This window comes from Squalius cephalus (genome assembly GCF_949319135.1).
Source record: "Squalius cephalus genome assembly, chromosome: 2".
Taxonomy (NCBI): domain Eukaryota; kingdom Metazoa; phylum Chordata; class Actinopteri; order Cypriniformes; family Leuciscidae; genus Squalius; species Squalius cephalus.
The window spans coordinates 52,348,827-52,367,079 of NC_137123.1; the positions used below are offsets into that span (position 1 = coordinate 52,348,827).

Below are 18,253 nucleotides of genomic sequence, written 5' to 3' on the forward strand. Positions count from 1 at the left end.
AATTTCCCATTCCCTCGCGGCATGGCGGATTCGCTATTTACATGGTGGAATTTGCAAGCGGAAAAACTGAACGCTTCACCAGAGAGGAAACGGATCTGCTCGTGCGCAAGGTTAAAGCGTGCAAGCAGACCATCTACTGGACAAGCCGGATTCCACCATATCTTTATGTACAGTACACAATATTAATCTTTTACATTGTAATCCTTTTATTTTTATTTGGCATGTTTGTCTGCTGCGAGCCCCTGTGTGTGTAATAAGCAGAGTGTACGTGCGTTGTGGACCCCCCAGTAGGCACATATTACTAAATACTGCGCCATTGACTTTAGACCAGGCTTCAAATGGTCAATGGCGCAGTCTATTTCAGTTGCCTTAAAATAGCAACGTGCCAACAATTTGCCTGAACACACCTCGTTTTCAGACCAGCACGCCCATGTGCGCACAAATGGGCGCAAACGCATTTGATATTTAAATAATGTGGCGCAGGACGTGAAAATGATAACTGTGTCGGGCTGAAACTAGCAAAAAACACGTGTCGCGCTTGGCGGTGCATTGCATTGATTTACTTCACTTTGTTTGTCACTAAGTCATGAGTTTATACATTTAGACATCTGTTTATTTTCATTTCCCTTTTTGTTATGTTCAGAAAAATTCAGACACACTGACTGAATGAGTGTTTGGGGACATTTCAGGTTTCAAAAGCATGTAATTGTTAATAAAAATAAATCTTAGTTATGATTCATTTTAAAAAAATCCATCAAAATAACCTGATAAGCATTAGTTTAACTCGCAAGTATCCACATGCTCTGTCCTTGTTACCTGCATACAGTATGTTTCTGTCCATTAATTAACCTAGAGAGATAGGCACTGTGGGAACGGGGAAAGGGAGTTGCTTGAAGGCATTAGAGAAGGGGAAGAAAAAGAAAAGTGTGGGGGTAGGGGGGTGACAAACTGAAATTGCCATCTCTTCTCTGCGCAAATGAAGGATGGAGTGGTGGCCACTAATGTCCTTCGACAGCTAAAGAGGAATTACTGCCAGCTTAAATTTTCTCAATTGTAATGCTGCTGTTGGTTCTGATTTGATGCCAAATACCCTCTTTTCATATTTGCTTGACGCTACTAATTCGACTGAGCATCAACAACAGCACTGCTATCATCACTATAACGTCTAGCTGTGCAGCACACAGTTTGTGTGCCACATAGAAAATGGATTTACTGTGGATTATACATCATTATAAAAACATACAGTACAAGTAATCATTTAAATATAAACCGCACACCACATGCATTAGAAAACATTTCTAATATTTTGAGTCATTTGTTTTATTAATTGAGATTTAAGTATAGTATTGGCACATTTGAAGTAAACATGTTTGTGCTCTTGACATAAAAAGGGCTTCTTAGGTGGCAGAATTAGGCTGCGTTATAGACGTCAAATCACTAACACAATCACTAATTAAATACTTTTTGATGAGTAATAAAACAAAAGTAGATGCGCCAATAAACGTGTATTAGAAGCTTTAAGGCAGGGTAGACATTATTGTCTGTGATGACAGCTAATTTAGATTAAACCCTTAAAGGAAATCTTTGCTTCTAAGAAAAATGTCATGGGCGTTATCAACCAGTTCTCTTGTTTGAAGTTAAATAAATATGTTAGTTCGGATATTGGATTGAATTTAATTGGATCGGTGGTAGCAGAGTTGGTTTTAATAAAGAAGATTAAAAACCCCTTTCATGACCTACCCAAAATAATGGGGAAAAAAATACTTAAATATTCCTTCACAGATTTCAGAGAGAGAGAGAGAGAGAGAGAGAAAAGGGGAGAAAGCGAGTGAAAAGGAGAAAAAAAACTGACTGAAGGGGACAAAAAGAGGACACAATCTGCTGAGGCGCGCACAATGGCCTCAAGAGAGGTATCATAAACGGTAATAACAAATAACAGCCTCACACACACAGATGCACGCACAAACACGCTTCTCTCCCCGGCAAAACCTTCAGGACAAAATCCTCAATTTGCAATTAAAAATAAAAACTGGTCATACAAGCAAGCGAACAATTCATGTGACTTCAGTGGACACACTTACATACAGACCACGCAGTGCACGGCAGTGGGTAATAGTTCAGTTTATTTATCTTATGTGACACATGCAGTGCATTACAGTCAAACAGCAGTTGAATCTGAAGTTCGGCAGCTTTTTCTTTCACGCCATTATCTTATTTAATCAGGAAGCTGAAAGAGAAGGGAAGAGAAAAATAGAGTGAGAAGGAAAAAGAGAAGAGTGTGAATGATTACGTTCGCTGACTGGAAGTGACGTCATCGTCCAATCATTATGAGAAGATCTCTATAGACTGTGAAAGGTCATTCACTAGAGTCTTTTGAAGGAGTCACTATTGACAGTGCTTTTGAAGGAATCTTTTATGAAAATGAATCATTTTCATTCACTTCCATTCACTGACTCATTTTACGGTCAGGGAAACTTGTAAAGACTTTGCTGCCTTTTCCTTCCTCCAAACACGGACTATATATCAATGTACTGTATCCTTGTTGCGTTAGTAGTGTGTTGAAACTAGCGGTTATGGTAAGGGGTGTGATATTTCTGAAACACGCTCAAAGCGATTGACTAATCACAACACACTCCAGCTGACCAATCAGAGCACATAGTACTTTTCAGAAGGAGGGGCCTCATAGAGACCAACCAAACAGGGCGTTACTGACAGATTGGGAAGAGAGGTGCTGCAATAATTTAAAATATGTTTAAAAAAATTACCTTCAAGCATGAAAACCTATTCTAGTAGCCCCCCCCCTCCCCCCCCCCAAAAAAAAAATCAAGACTTTGAAAAAAGGGCATAATAGGTCCCCTTTAAAGAAATCGGTTGTGGTTGTGATAAAAATTGGTCGAAACGTGTTTACAGTAATGCACTGGATGTCTAGTTTAAATGTGCAGATTGTATTCTAATAATTATTATAAATAACTGTTCAATGTTTGAAGCGTAAAGTTGTCTAAATTGTCATTTAGCAGTGGGACTACAGCTTCAGAGAGATTAACTTATTTATTAGTTATTTATTACTGACAAATTCATCTTAGTGGAGTAAGCTCCATGTAACAGTACTTTGCAAATAGTTAGAATAACTAGGGTGTGTATATCATGCGAGAGTTATATGTTCTCACCAGCTTTAAATGGTCTTGGCATAAGCTGTACTACTATTCTACAACAAGTCATTGTAATTAGTCTCATGCTAACATTAAGTCTTGTGGCTGTGCTTTCATTTAATATTAGTGCATTCTAACATTTAATCCAGAGCTCATATTTTGTTTAGACTTCCACTGTAAGTGCATTACTGTAAAATCTTGTTTGTGTGTGTGGGACAAAGGTAATCAACAGCATGTCGTTCATAGAGCTTAACTTCAATTGAACCCATAACATTGCTGTAAAAGTCAAAGAAGAGAAAAACATAAAAAAACATTTATATTACACTGCACAACAAATACTTCAGTACAAAAAGAGTGTGTTTTAACAGCGATATACTGCATTACATCTTACCTGTAAGGATAACCATGATATTTTGATCTGAAGATGGACAGCAGGAAGCTAAAGAAGAACACCACTAAACCAAGCCCTACAAGACAGATAACTGTAAAACAGAAAAAACAAAAGCACAGTGAGTGTCAATCTCTTAATGAGCTAAATAATGCTTACATTGATTAAACTTGATTAGTATGCTACAATGGTATTCTATAATGGGATTAAGCCATTGGTGAAAATCACTTTTCATGATCTTTGATCTAAGCGCTAATCCCAAACAGCCATCTTAAATTAAGCCATTACTAATGAATGAAACAATAATCGCTACTTAAATGCTTATAAAACATGCTGCATCAGCTTCTTGAGATAGTGCCCAAAATTTTATAACCTGTTAAATCACATTATAAAGTGACTTTAAAGATAAGTCAATGATGCCTTAAACATTGTGCTATTGGAATAAAAAAAAGCTGATTTTATCAAGGAAAATAAAATAAATAATTCACAATACTGCAGCTCAACACTGAAACTGGTCAGTGCATATTCTTTGCCTACTCCTCCCAAGGAAATATCTGGATTGAGCATGCATATTTAAAATCACATACATTAATGCACTTTAGTATGACACTGACAAATGCAAAATTTATAGCATCCAGAGAGACAGAAAACTGCACAAGCTTTTTACTAATGTCTGACTTCGATGGACTGAAGAGAAGAAATGTACCAGAGAAGTTTCCATGTCAAAGAATTCAGAGCCCCAGAGCAAACCTACCTATTACATAATCACTTTTAAAAGGGACCTATTATACCCGTTTCAGTTGTCCCCAGGTTGTGTCTGAACTTTCAGCTCAAAATACCCCACAGATATTTTGACATTTCAGGTCTTCATCATCATGAAAGTTTATTATCTGCATGAGTTTTAAAGCCATATCAGTCTTAACTTCTGATACATGATTTTCTGAGCGCACACATCCGAAGCACACGCACAGAGAGCTGGATGTCAGATGGCGCACCCTGTGTGTATTAAACTAAGTTCTCTTTCACGTCTGATTGCGCTTAAACTGTCAAATACACACAAGGTCATGTCAAAAACATACAAAGAAATTGCATGTGTATATGTGACACTGAAAAACCAGTCACATGGGTCAGTTTTCTGAATTTGAGATTTATACATCATCTGAAAGCTGAATAAATAAACTTTCCATTGATGTATGGTTTGTTAGGACAGGACAATATTTGGCAGAGAAACAACTCTGTTTGAAAATCTGGAATCTGAGGGTGCAAAAAAATCGAAATATTGAGAAAATCGCCTTTAAAGTTGTCCATTTATGTTCGCGTTTGTGTTGCATTCACGCACAAAAATAAATGTTTTATATATTTACGGTAGGAAATTTACAACATATCTTCATGGAACATGATCTTTACTTAATATCCAAATTTTTGGCATAAAAGAAAAATCGATCATTTTGACCCATACAATGGATTGTTGGCTATTGCCACAAATATACCCGTGCGACTTGTGATCCTTTGTTTTGTGATCCAGGGTCACATAATAGATCTGTGTATTTAAGTGAAAGCAGCATAATATACAGTACCTACTGCTATATATGCTGTTAATATGAATCAAACAACAAAAGAAAAACAGGAAATCACTCTATTAAATGCTCTGGCGAGGAGATAAACATGGCGGACTGTGTACAGCTCACTGAGGGCGGGGTCTATGCTAATAGGGCAGAGTCCGTCATCAGTTGTGGGCGGGGTCTGTGCATTTGTGACATCACAAAACCTAGAATTAGCAAATGGCTTGTTCTGAGAAACTTATGATTTATGGGGATTGAAAAAAGAGGATTGGGTGCATTTTTACTATGGCAGATTGGTTTTGTACACACACTGCCAACACACATGTATGTTCAAACATGAATTTTGCATAATAGGTCCCCTTTAAAGGGATAGTTCACTTTGAAATTAAATTTTGGTATGTTTTAGCTTACCTCAAGGGCATCCAAGATGTAGGTGTCTTTTTTTCCGCAGTAGTTTCAATTTTGATATTTTTAGGTCAAACCGTTCTTGTCTCTCAGTCAGATAATGCAGGTCTGTGGTCACTGTCTCAAAGAGCATGCACAGAGTCCAAATTAAAACAATTCCCCATCGTCCAAATTAAACAATTCCCCATCGTAAGTACACATTGATGGCCTAAGACATGAAACGAGCGGTTTGTGTGAGAAAACGAACAGTATTTATATAGTTTTTACCTTTTGTACACAGCCACATCCAAGTGATCTGAAGGCGCGGGCGGATCCTGGTGTGTCACACACCAGGATCCGCCCGCGCCTTCAGATCACTTGGATGTGGCTGTGTACAAAAGGTAAAAACGATATAAATACTGTTCGTTTTCTCACACAAACCGCTCGTTCTCACACAAACCATGTATGCAGACTGGTGCATAGATATATACACTAGATGTTGCCTCGTTCCAATGAACTGCCGTAGCCAAGGCGGCATCTATTGTATATATCTATGCACCAGTCTGCGCACACGTCACACAATAGGAAGCGCCCGCGCCTTCAGATCACTTGGACGTGGCTGTGTACAAAAGGTAAAAACGATATAAATACTGTTCGTTTTCTCACACAAACCGCTCGTTTCGTGTCTGAGGCCATCAATGTGTACTTACGATGGGGAATTGTTTAATTTGGACGATGGGGAATTGTTTTAATTTGGACTCTGTGCATGCTCTTTGTGACAGTGACCACAGACCTGCATTATCTGACTGAGAGACAAGAACGGTTTGACCTAAAAATATCAAAATTGAAACTACTGCGGAAAAAAAGACACCTACATCTTGGATGCCCTTGAGGTAAGCTAAAACATACCAAAATTTAATTTCAAAGTGAACTATCCCTTTAAGTAAACATTTCCAGAAAGTTAGCTTTGGCAAGCTGTTTCAAACTCCTGATTTTGTTTGAAATTACGTCACACCAGTTTATTCTAAAAGTAAATATCAGGGTCTTATGAATAATGTTTATTTTTAAGACCCTGATATTTACTTTTAGAATATTTTTTTTTTGCAACCTTTGCAACTTTTAGAGTGTTTTTTGCAACCCCTTAGGTTCAACAAAGAGCTTCTTATCAAAAAATGTTGCTGTATTGAGTTCTTGAGTTAGCTAAATAGTTCTTGATATTTATCTTTTTTGTTCTAGGTACCTTTTTACAGAGAGGAAAGTCCTGGTTTCTTTAAAGGCACAAGATGGTTTCCAAATGGCTGCATGTGTGTGCGAGAGAGTCAGCGTGTAAGTAGTAAACATATTAAAGAGCGAGGCAGTGGCAGCTGCTGTTAGCTGAATGAGAAGCTAATCAGAGCTTAATCAAAGTGTGTTAACCTCCTCAAAAGAGAGGGGCACCTCCAATTACACCACACCACCAGCACTGTTCCTCTCCAGATTAGTCATCCAGAAACACCCTCAGAACACACATACACGGAGAGCTTTTAATTTAAAGTTTCAGTATCTACTGAACTTCCCTAAAGACTTGTTTTCAAGGCTTCATGTGACAGCGTTTACTCTGAGACCTTGATGTTCTCGAGCCTATTATCATTTCCCTGACACGTTACACAAGCCTTCCCATAAGACGCGGTAGTAGCCGCAAAACGACTCTGCATTACACAAAAATGACGAACATTACCAACTAAGATGTGACATTTAAAAGCTGCTAAACATTTACTTTCAGGGTCGTCTGTGTCACTGGGTAACTAATGTGATGTTGCTGAATAACAGCACTCTGGTGCAATCACATTTGGCTGACTTTCCTACAACTGGATGGAGTCGCTTGCCGTAAATGTTTCTGCGGGGGGAGTGGTGTTTAAAAGTACAGCGTCACTACTCCGGCAATCTTCATTTAGCATTTTCCTATTTTAAATGCTTCGAGTCAGTGTGTTTCCTTGACGACCGCTGGGTTTGATCAACCACTCACTGTGTAAGTATTCTTATTCTGCATAGCAGCAATTAACATTTTTAAGTCACCAGAGGTTGAGGTTTTTTGCATGTACGGTACTGTCTGTTTTAGATAGAAGAAAAAGTACAAAAATGATACAAAATTAAAGGAATGGTTCACCCGAAAAAGGTGGATTTCTTTTGTTCAATACAATGAAAGTCAATAGGATTAAATGTTGCTTTGGACCCCCATTGTTCAAAATATCTGTTTTGTTCCATAGGAGAAAGTCATACAGGTTTGCAATGACATAAGAGTGAGTAAATGATGTCAGAAGTTACATTTTTAGGTGAACAGTTCCTTTAACAACATTATTATTTTCTCCATTTGCTATGGAAACAATGCAGACTGCTGACTTCAGTTAAAGGGTATTTGGAACACATATTGGACAGTTGGATATTGTAAATTAAGGCTCCAGGAATGCATGTAAACACTGAGTTTATTTAGTTGTGGAGGTATATGTCATTGTTTATGATCATAAATGCAGGTTTATTACATTGCTGCTTTTTGGTTTATGGACCAAACATCTGGACCATCTGGACCAGCTATCTGCTAGCTTCTGTTGCGAGTAGTTTTAAAGCACATCTTTGTACTTATTTTTTTTATCTTTTTAATACACATCAGCTTTCTGGACTAATCATTCATAACTTTTGTGTTAGAAAACATTGAAACTGTCACTCTTCACTAGCTTTTGCACTAGTTTTTTACTAGTGAATGTTTTATTTTCTCCCTAATGGCCCAGCACACAATAGTTTGCCTTTGGCTATGCATTAAATATAATTTTTATGATGATGAGCCTAATAAGATACTCCATCTGCTTTCTTTACAAATGTGTTTAATGCTGTATAATGGGCTATTCCCTCTAAACTGTCTGTCCCAAATGTATTAATAGGCTTTATAAAATTAATCTTAGTATGTTAAGGAATATTCTGAGATTAATTCTATCTGTAGCATGAAATAAAATACATTTTGCTCATTACAAAGTGTTAAACCGTAAGTTGTTGAAAGAAATGCACTTAAAAGTCTATGAAGTGATCATTGTCAGACTTTTTTTGTTTACATGACCAATGTTAGATGGGGAGTTGTTTGGAAACGATCATTATTTCTGTAATTACACACTTAATTTGTATTTAACCTGGGATCTAAATTCAATTATGTAAGCCCTTTCATTTTTATTGAGTATTTTGTGTATTGAGCAAAACTCAACAGACACTCAATTTCCTAGTTGTTGGAGGGCAGTGAACAGGATTTTTCTGCGTATAGGTCGACCCCTCTAACCTTGTTGGGAAAAAGTCAATATCCATTATAGTCTCTCAAGGTGTTGCATTACTCAAGCATTTTACAGTGTGTTGTTATGACTGGTGGAAACAAACTGAGTATTTTTTATTATATTATTTTTGGGCAAGGACCTGCATTTAAGCTGACTGCCTTTATGTGCTGGAATGTTTTCTGCTAACAAGTAAACATATATAGTTCTTTAAATATATACAGTCACAAAGCCTCACCATTTACCATCAGCAGATGCTTTTGTAGAGGCATTAACAGTGAGGTTATTTTGTTCCTAGAAAATCCCCATAGGAAATATTTCTACTTTGTGTCACATAATAGCTGTGGGATGACACCTGAAAAAGAGTCTGTTCTGGAAGTGACCTATATGCTAAGATGAGTTTCACTACATTGTTAACTTTGAGGCTGCACATCCCACAGAATGTTCACTAACCATGAACCAATTAGCTTTACATTTGAGAGTGGACTTCAGCAATGGTAAAATGGGAGATTCTGTATCCTACTTTATTTTCAATGGAAATGTGTTGGTATAAATGTTGACTTATAGCGCCCTATTTTAACGATCTGAAACGCAAGAATCAAACGCGAAACGCAAGTAACTTTGTGGGCGGATCTCGGATCCGATGCAAATCTGAAATGGGTTGGTCTGAAGTAGCTACATTACTCATAGGTGTGGTTTGGGCGTAACGTGAAATAAACCAATCAGAGCGTCATCTCACATTCCATTTAAAAGCAGGCGCGCTTGTTCCATGGCGGATTGCTATTATAATGGCGGATTTGCCAGGCGCACACCAGAAGCGGATCACAGCCAAGGAGACCGACGTTCTCGTCACGGCCGTAAAACACAGAGAAGTAACATTGTATGGGGATGGGAGAAACCCACCCAAATTAGCTTCGGTTAAACAGGAGTATAATAATTTTGGTAAATGTGTAAGCTAGATTTATGCCTATTTTTTCACATCTTCATGGACACCATACTGATTTCCCTCGTGTGGTAATATTTTTCCTTGTAATTATGTATGGTTTGCAAAAATGGGAACTGTGTCTGTGTAGAGTAGAGAAGCAAAGTGTATGCGCGTTGTGCACATGCTACATTATGGCCAAGTATGCGCCCTTAAAATAGCATCTGAATAACACGCCACTGACTTTAGACTAGGTTTTTCCTGGTCTGTGGCGGAATTGTTTTCTGAAACTACAAAATAGCACCAGGGAACGTTTGCGCCAGACCACGTCTCCTCTTTTCGCTGAACCGCCCCCGGGAGCGCAAGTTCATTCCCTAATTTACAGACGTGCGTCTGTGGAGGGAAAAGTCCGCTGTGTACGGGTGCAAAATAGGAATGATACATGCGTCGGTGTACAAAGTCAATTGCGCTGGGTGCAAGATAGGGCCCATATACTGTTTTAGAATATAGTGTTCATATTTTAATAATGTAATGATCAACGCTGAAGCACAGAGGATAGAGCAAAACAAAACACCAGTCACGAATTAGAAGTCTAAAACGAGAATTTTTAAAGAGAAATGTCGGAGCTTGAGTTTGTTGCCCAGCCCTGTTTGTTTCAACCGCGAGAGGCGTCAAAGCTTACGCTACTCCTACATCCTAAATCATACATCGTCAAGTGTTACTCTTTTGGCGTAAGTCGACTTGCGTAGGCCGTCTGCTGGAAGCTAGTTATTTTCGTCGATAAAGTTTTAAATATGGATATTTTTCTTACACGAACGCATCGCTTCACTTCAGAAGGCCTTTATTAACCCCCTGGAGCCGTGTGGAGCACTTTTATCATGGATGGATGCACTTCAAAACAGTAGCAGCCATTCACTGCCATTATAAAGCTTGGAAGAGCCAGGACATTTTTTTATATAACTCCAATTGTATTCATCTGAAAGAAGAATGTCATATACACCTAGGATGGCTTCAGGGTGAGTAAATCATGGGCTAATTTTCATTTTTGGGTGAACTATCCCTTTAAAACTAGTTGTGTTCAGACAGCTTCAGGCCAACCCCACACATACATTAAAAAAGCTGAATTTTTTATATACATTTGAATAAAATGTGTCTGATATGGATACTGATGCATACAAACTACACATAAAATACAAGACAAATTACAGAAGCATGCACAGATTAATACAGACACCATATCCCTTTGAGTAACTTCATCTTTGTGACATGCACTTAAAAGCACACGCACATATATATGCATGCATATGCATGATGACACGAATGCACGTATCTCATCAGTCAGAACTTATTACTCTAACCCCATCACATAAATTAGTCAGTGCTCCCTTCTCATGTACCTCCAGTGGCTGACAGAAGGGTCACCCAGGAGTGCATACAGAGCAAACATCTGCCTCATCTGCACGGTCTTCCTCCTCCTTTCACACCCCAGAGGAAGCACTTCAAGATGGGCACGCAACCCTTCTCCTTATGAATAACTTAAGTCTCTTCTTCTGTAAAATGACCTCTCTCCTCAACAAAGATTCCTGAGACTGACTGATGAGATTATAATAATGCAGATTAATATATGCCTAATGGTCAATTAACAGTGACAGGTGTAGGAAAAGCCCAGTGCTGAGGTGCCACCGCCGGTTTAATGATCTGCTGCGCTAATGTGACCTCTGACCCCCGTGCCACGGCCTTGGCGTGGCAGATGATGGCCGCGGCAAATTTGGGTGGCGTAGGGAAAAATGTGAGAAACAACCTCTGGAGAGAGGAAGTCAAGAGGTTACGTGTCACTAAAACACTCTCTAATGTGAGCTTTATAAAGGATATGAATCATTTCAACACATTCACCTGTCTAGATCAAGTCTAATCTTATATAAAACATCTTACTGTGAAACACTAGATTTGCATTTCCTGGAGGAAATACCAGAGCTTAGATTTTGGTTTTGTGTAAATGAAATGCCACATCAGATCTTCTTTAAACATCGCAAATGCATGGGAATCACATAATGAGACACCGTCTTTGCAGTATAAAGATGGCTATAGATAATGGGTGTGATTTTCTGCATATTCAGAATGATTCGATTAACAACTACTCGGTTCAGTATAAGTAACTCAATCCAATCCACTTCAGCGGTTTTAAAAAAGGTTAAATGGCAATTACAAACTAAATTAATTATTGTATTTAATATGTTTTAAATATTCCACACTACTGTAACACACTGCAATTACTGTAGTTAGAATTTTAGCATTTTCATTTAACATTTAATTATGCCTACATAATTAGCCATTTAAAAGCCATATTTGAAGATTACCAGATATAAATCGAAAGGATTTTTAATTGAAAGAAAAGACCAAATCAATCATTATGCAGATAAATGCAAGAAAACTAAATAGATTAATGGTAATTCAGTGTGCACATATTATGATGACATTAATGCTGTTGGTTAGATTATGAATTGCAATGGTCGAAGGATTCTCAAACTTAAAGGGATAGTTCACCCAAAAATGAAAATTCTGTTATCATTTACACACCCTCAAGTTGTTTCAAACCTGTATGAATTTCTTTCTTCTGCTGTACACAAAAGAAGATATTTTGTAAAATGCCACTAACCAAACAGTTGATGGACCCCATTGACTATTTTATCTTATTTTTTTCATACTATGGAAGTCAGTGGGGCCCATCAACTGTTTGGTAACCCATATTCTTCAGACTATCTTCTTTTTTGTTCAGCAATTCACACAGGTTTGGAACAACTTAAGGGTGAGTAAATGATGCCAGGTGGGTGAACTATCCCTTTAAGCTCTTTCAAAAAGGCATACATTTAAAAAAAAAAAAAAGCAGGTTATGAAGAAGATGATTTTGAGGGAATAATACTTGAGCTGTGGTCAAGTGTTTCTAAAAATTAATACAATAAAATAAAATAAAAATCACGTCTATAATAAAACTTACTGTAAAGTACATTTGTATGATAGCCTGCCATGTTAAAATCCATGTGTATGGTACTGTTTCATAAGAGGAATACACACAAATGGGCCATTCACACAGAACACATTTTTCCATTCCACTGCACTACTTTTCCATTGTTTTTCAATGTAAGCACGAGGTAGACGTCTTTAACCATTGTGCTCACGTCTCGCGTCTTTTGCAGCGTCTCACGCATGAACCAACATTCTCAAAACGTGGCACTCAAGTTAAACTTTAAAAATCCTGTCTCTAGACCTTGCGCATTTTGTTCCACTGACCTGTGTCTCGCATTTTTAACAGCAAAAAAAAACACGTTGTGTGAACCAGCCCTATATAATTCTATTCATTCACTGTTTTCAAAGGTTCAATTAGATAATTCTGATTCAAGAAACTAATTCTAAAACAGCATTGCTTCTATTTTTATCTCAAATATAACTTTATTTGTGTGCTTGAGTGGTATATAGCACGTTAATAACACAAGTATGGTTAAAAATTACGTGTGCATGACATTTAAATGGTGCTATATATTCATGACTGCTAAAACTCCTGCCTTACACACGACCACCCACACAAACACAAATTGCAATTTCCACAATTATACACTTCTGCTGACACACACATACAGTAATTACAAGCATTTGTATCCCAGCGTATTGCATAAAGAGCTCACTTCTCTGTCTGAGCAGTCTAAAATCAGAAACAAAAAGCACTCCCCTTGTTTGTCATGGAGGTGAGTTGGAAACCAAGCCAAAAATAACTCATCATTTACATAACTCAGCATTTACATATTACCCATAATTCATACCATTAGCATATCAAAGCTGGGGATGACTCTTTGGAGGTGGGATGGAGGCCATCACATTAAGTGCTCTTCACAGCTAATGCAGTGATAATACATGGAAAGCTATTCGTCTATCACAGTCTGGAAGCGATGCTTGTCTTTATGGGAACCCCTGAGAAGCACTTCAAGAGGGGGAGTGAGAACGAGTTTGATGTGAGAAGCTCAGAGGAAAAAAGAAAGTCATGTAAAGCAAACTTGTAAGTGGGACAGAGACTGATATCCAGGGCCACACACCTATGCAAGATGCATACTCATGCTCAGCCAAACACACTTTAAAACACAACCCAATCAAATATACATGCACACACAATATCAATATGCAAAGGAAAAAATATGCTGCTTTTGATGCTTTAATGCCTGTTTTATGACATGACTATGAAAAGCGTTCATCACATTGATTTTCTTCAACATGTTCAAAATGCTCTTTTTGACATAATCATAGAAATAAACTAGTTTTTTTTTTTTTTTTTTTTCACAGTGTGAGTGGTACTTGCTCTTGAAAAACTCAAACCCAAGATGCTGAGGTTGTGGGTGGTTTGCAGGTCATTTACTGAGTGTTTATTGAACTGTGCACTTTTAGCCCTATGGACTTTTAGAAAATAAACTCTCTAACTGAACTGAGCTAAACTGTTCACACTCACACTCCAACAGTTGACATACAATTCCCACCACAATGTCATTTTTACCACATCTCAAATGATCTACCTATTCTTTTGTGGAAATGACAGTAGATCCATCCATCCTGTTTTGATGAATTTTGGAATAAATTGGCATACTATGTCTTGCTAAAGCAAACATCACACTTTTAGCATAATATGAATAAAGTATTGCATGATTGGAAATAACAAATATATTCTGGTTAGTGATAGTTACTTTCATATCTCTTTGTTTTCTTCAAAAATCAAACATCTAATTTAATTTGAAGTATGCTTTTTACTGACTCTCTTTCCATGGTAACTAATTATACTCATTTCAGAAACAACTTTAATAGAAGCAAAATATCAGTGTGGTGGAAATGACACCACAACTGTGGGACAGAAGCAATTATATATTTTCACAAATGAAAAATAAGTGTTTAATTGCTTAGATTATCATAGTTTAAAAAAAATTGTGATACAATATGTTATTATAATGTATAATCATATCTTAATATTGAAAGTCTGGAAGAAAATATAAACAATAAAAAAAGTTTGATGAAACTTTTTTTTTTAATGATAACAAAACTGAAATCAAATCAACTACTGAAACACACACTTTCAGTCAAAAGTTTGCATTGATTAATATATTTTTAAATGGTTTTGAAATAAGTATCTTATGCTCATTTGATTAAACCAAACAAACAAACAAGACAGTATTGTGATATATTATCTAGACTTAAAATAACTGTTATCTATTTGAATATATTTTCAAATGTAGTTTATTCATGTGATGGCAAAACTTTTCAACAGCCATTATTCCGGTCTTCAGTGTCACATGATCCTTCAGAAATCATTCTTATGTGCTAATATGATTGGTAAGAAACATTTCTTATAATCAGTGTTGAAAACAGTGCTGCTAAATATTTTTGTAGAAAAATGTGATAAACATTTATTTTTTCAGGATTCTTTGATGAACAGAAAGTTCAAAAGAACAGCATTTATTTGAAAATATTTAAATGCATTAATACTATTCAAAAATGTTTCTAGAGCACCAAATCAGCATATTAGAATTAATTTAGAAGGATGAAGGTGGTTATTTTCCTTTCACGTCTCTAAGATATTTTGGTTCCTATATATGGCTATAGTCCATATGAATGGATTCTGAATGCAATAGCAATATGAAAGAAATAACCTTACTCCTTCGTTTCCCCACGTCTCCCTTAGAGGTGGCTGCTTCGTTCAGAAGGACCATTCCCATGGTGATGGCCGCATCTGAGATGGAAGTCAAGGAATGACTAGTGGCATATATGTGGTTGGTTTGCACAATAAACAGCCAGGACCTGATATGATGCTTAAAGAGTGCCTGCAAAACTAAAGATTGGGCTGCAACTAAAGAAAGCATAGCTCTAGCACACAATGGGAACAAGCCACTCTTGAACTCTGAGCACACTTCACTCGGCTGGGAGGTCTCCTCCAGCCTGGGGGGAGAGCTAGGTGTCGGCAAGAGGAAGACAGACAAACACAAGGTGTTCCGCCAGCAGGCAGAAGCTCCTCTCTTCTCCAGCAGCTGAGCCAGATGCTAGCAGTGGGTCTCGGTCTGTCTGCACACTCTGTACCCATCAGGCAAAGTCAACAAACCCACGTAATTACAGGGGAAGTTCAAACTGAGAATGACACTCAGAAGGACATACTCGACATGGCCAGGTGAGCAAGTGTGTGTACAGTATGTTTGAGAGTTTCTATGAGGATAAACACAGACATGTGTAAGAACATTTCATACAGTTGCACCTTGATGGATTTTGACAGCCACAGATGAGTAGACAAAAACATCTGACATTGGACTATTTGACATCAAATAATAATCATTTTAGTTTACAAAATGTATACATTCAAAAGTTTGGGGTCGGGACTTTTAATTAAATTTAGTTTTCTCTTATGCTCACCAATGGTGCAGTTATTTAATAAAAGAAAAATACAGTAAAAATAGTAATATTGTGAAATATAATTGCGATTTAAAATAACCATGTTCTATTTTAATACATTTAAAAATGTATTTATTCATGTGATGGCAAAGCTGAATTTTCAGCATCTGTGCTCCAGTCTTCAGTGTCACATGATCCTTCAGAAATCATTCTGAATCATAATATACTGACTTTGTTCTTAAGAATGATTATTATAAATGTAGAAAAACAGTTGTGCTGCTTAATATTTAACAATTTATTTGGAATAATAATATAATATTAGTGTCACTTGATTCATTGAATGTGTCTACTTCAAAAGTATTTCTTTCTTTCTTGCTCGCTTTCTATATATATAAAAATCAATATCTTAAGGCTGATTTATACTTCTGCATTTGACCTATGCTGTAGCCTCTAAGCCGTAGGCTACGTGTCGGTTTTCATTTATACTTCTGCGTCGTTGTCCGCGTCGACGTGTATTTACACATGCAGAGCGTGTATGTGAAACCCGAGGGAGAGGTTCACTAGACCAATCACAGCACTTGCGGTCCGCGTAGAATTGACGCGTTGTTACATTTTTGGAAAGGTGCACATCAGGCTACGCTTGCTACACAGGTTTGACGCAGAGGTATAAATCAGCTTTTACTGACCCCAAACATTTGAACAGTACTGTATTTAACTAAAATATATACTGTTTTATTTTTGTCTTGTCATATTTGTTGTCAGCAGTATGTGTAAATAAAAATTATATATTTTTTTTGTTTTCATTTTTGCTATAGCAACACTAAAAATCTTTTTCTACACTAAAATTCTTCTACATTTCTACATTTTCAAAAGTTAACAGAATGATGAACAGACGTTTGTGAAGTCAGTGGGTTATTACGGTTAACTTCATTAACAGAACAATGTGCAAGGTCCATTGTGCAGAGGGAGGTTTTATGTGAAAGGATATTCAACAGAAGAATAATGTGAGATTCAGCCACAAATTGAGCTTGACTGCTGCCGTGGATATAACTCTGAAAAAGACAGAAAAAAAACAAGATGACAAACAAGCAGACAATAGACCTTTCAAGCTCCGCTTTCACAGAGCAGTATCACTGGATACTCCAATACTATGGCTTTTTGACAAGTTATGCTTTATCATTTTTATCATACTGCAAATGCATGAATACAAACCACACACTCCACCATTGACTTAGTATTTAAAACATAAATAAATACAATCTTAGAAGGGAAAAGGTCAGATGGAAAATAGCCAATAGACAAAGGTCAAAGCAGATGAATGAAAGGAAAACTTGACAATAAGTGATAAGAGCTTCAATGGGTCAATGAAAAGAGCACTGAAACATTCTAACACATCAAGTCATAATGACATCTCCTGCTCTCTGGAGTAAAACCACTCTAGATGTAACACAAGCAAAACCTTCATTCATCTGTGGTAGATGAATGTGCAGGAACATCGCAGAATGGATGCAGCTTCAATGAAAGACTGAAGTTTCCAGCATTGAAAGCTTCTAAAACTTATCCTACTGCATGGAGTTTTAAAGAGATAGTTCATACAAGCATTAGGTGAAATCATTCCATTACCATCAAACTTGAGTCGCTATAAACACAATGAAATGTTCTTTATTACGTGGAACACAAAAGGAGTAATTCAGCAGAATGCCCATGATGCTCATTTCCATACAATAATAAAGAAACAATGCAATGTACTTATTAAAAAAATATTTAAAAGAAACCCTTAGGACTCATGTGCCATATTGCAATTCTTCTAAAAACATGCATTAGAACAGACTGAAATTCAAGTCTGAATATGTCCTTTTGTGTTTGGAAGGAAAATAACAATCATACAGGCCTAAACTGATATATTCAGCCAGTGCACCAATTTAACTTCAATCCATCTACTAACATATTTACATAGGAGGTCTAAAAGAAGCAGTAAAAAAATGATAATAGTTGGAAAAAGTAATTTCAAGGTGAGATAAACACATTCTTTAAGAGTAATGTACGTAATCTGTTAGTTCAGGGGATTTTTTTATTGTCATAGAATTTTATCTAGATTTAGGGATCAACTAGATACCATCACTGAATGCCACTGAAATATATGACTG

The 18,253-nt window shown here is 37.0% G+C and overlaps 2 protein-coding genes across 4 annotated transcripts in view; one reads left to right on the forward strand and one right to left on the reverse strand.

The window, feature by feature from the left end:
- The window catches only part of mtmr7b (myotubularin related protein 7b), a 189,577-nt gene extending 172,384 nt beyond the window's left edge, over positions 1–17,193 (forward strand). Inside the window, exon 15 of the transcript XR_013824022.1 lies at positions 17,184–17,193. The gene's annotated coding sequence lies outside the window, so the exon portion shown is untranslated. The remainder of the gene's footprint in view (positions 1–17,183) is intronic.
- tusc3 (tumor suppressor candidate 3) overlaps positions 2,111–18,253 on the reverse strand; it is a 100,597-nt gene continuing 84,454 nt past the window's right edge. For all 3 annotated transcript variants that reach the window (XM_079898780.1, XM_079898778.1, XM_079898779.1), the window contains exons 7-10: positions 17,093–17,158; positions 15,382–15,454; positions 3,541–3,631; positions 2,111–2,227 (exon numbers count right to left, since the gene is read on the reverse strand). In XM_079898780.1, coding sequence (XP_079754906.1) covers positions 2,212–2,227; positions 3,541–3,631; positions 15,382–15,454; positions 17,093–17,158 — 246 coding nt within the window. In that variant the 3' untranslated portion in view covers positions 2,111–2,211. The remainder of the gene's footprint in view (positions 2,228–3,540; positions 3,632–15,381; positions 15,455–17,092; positions 17,159–18,253) is intronic.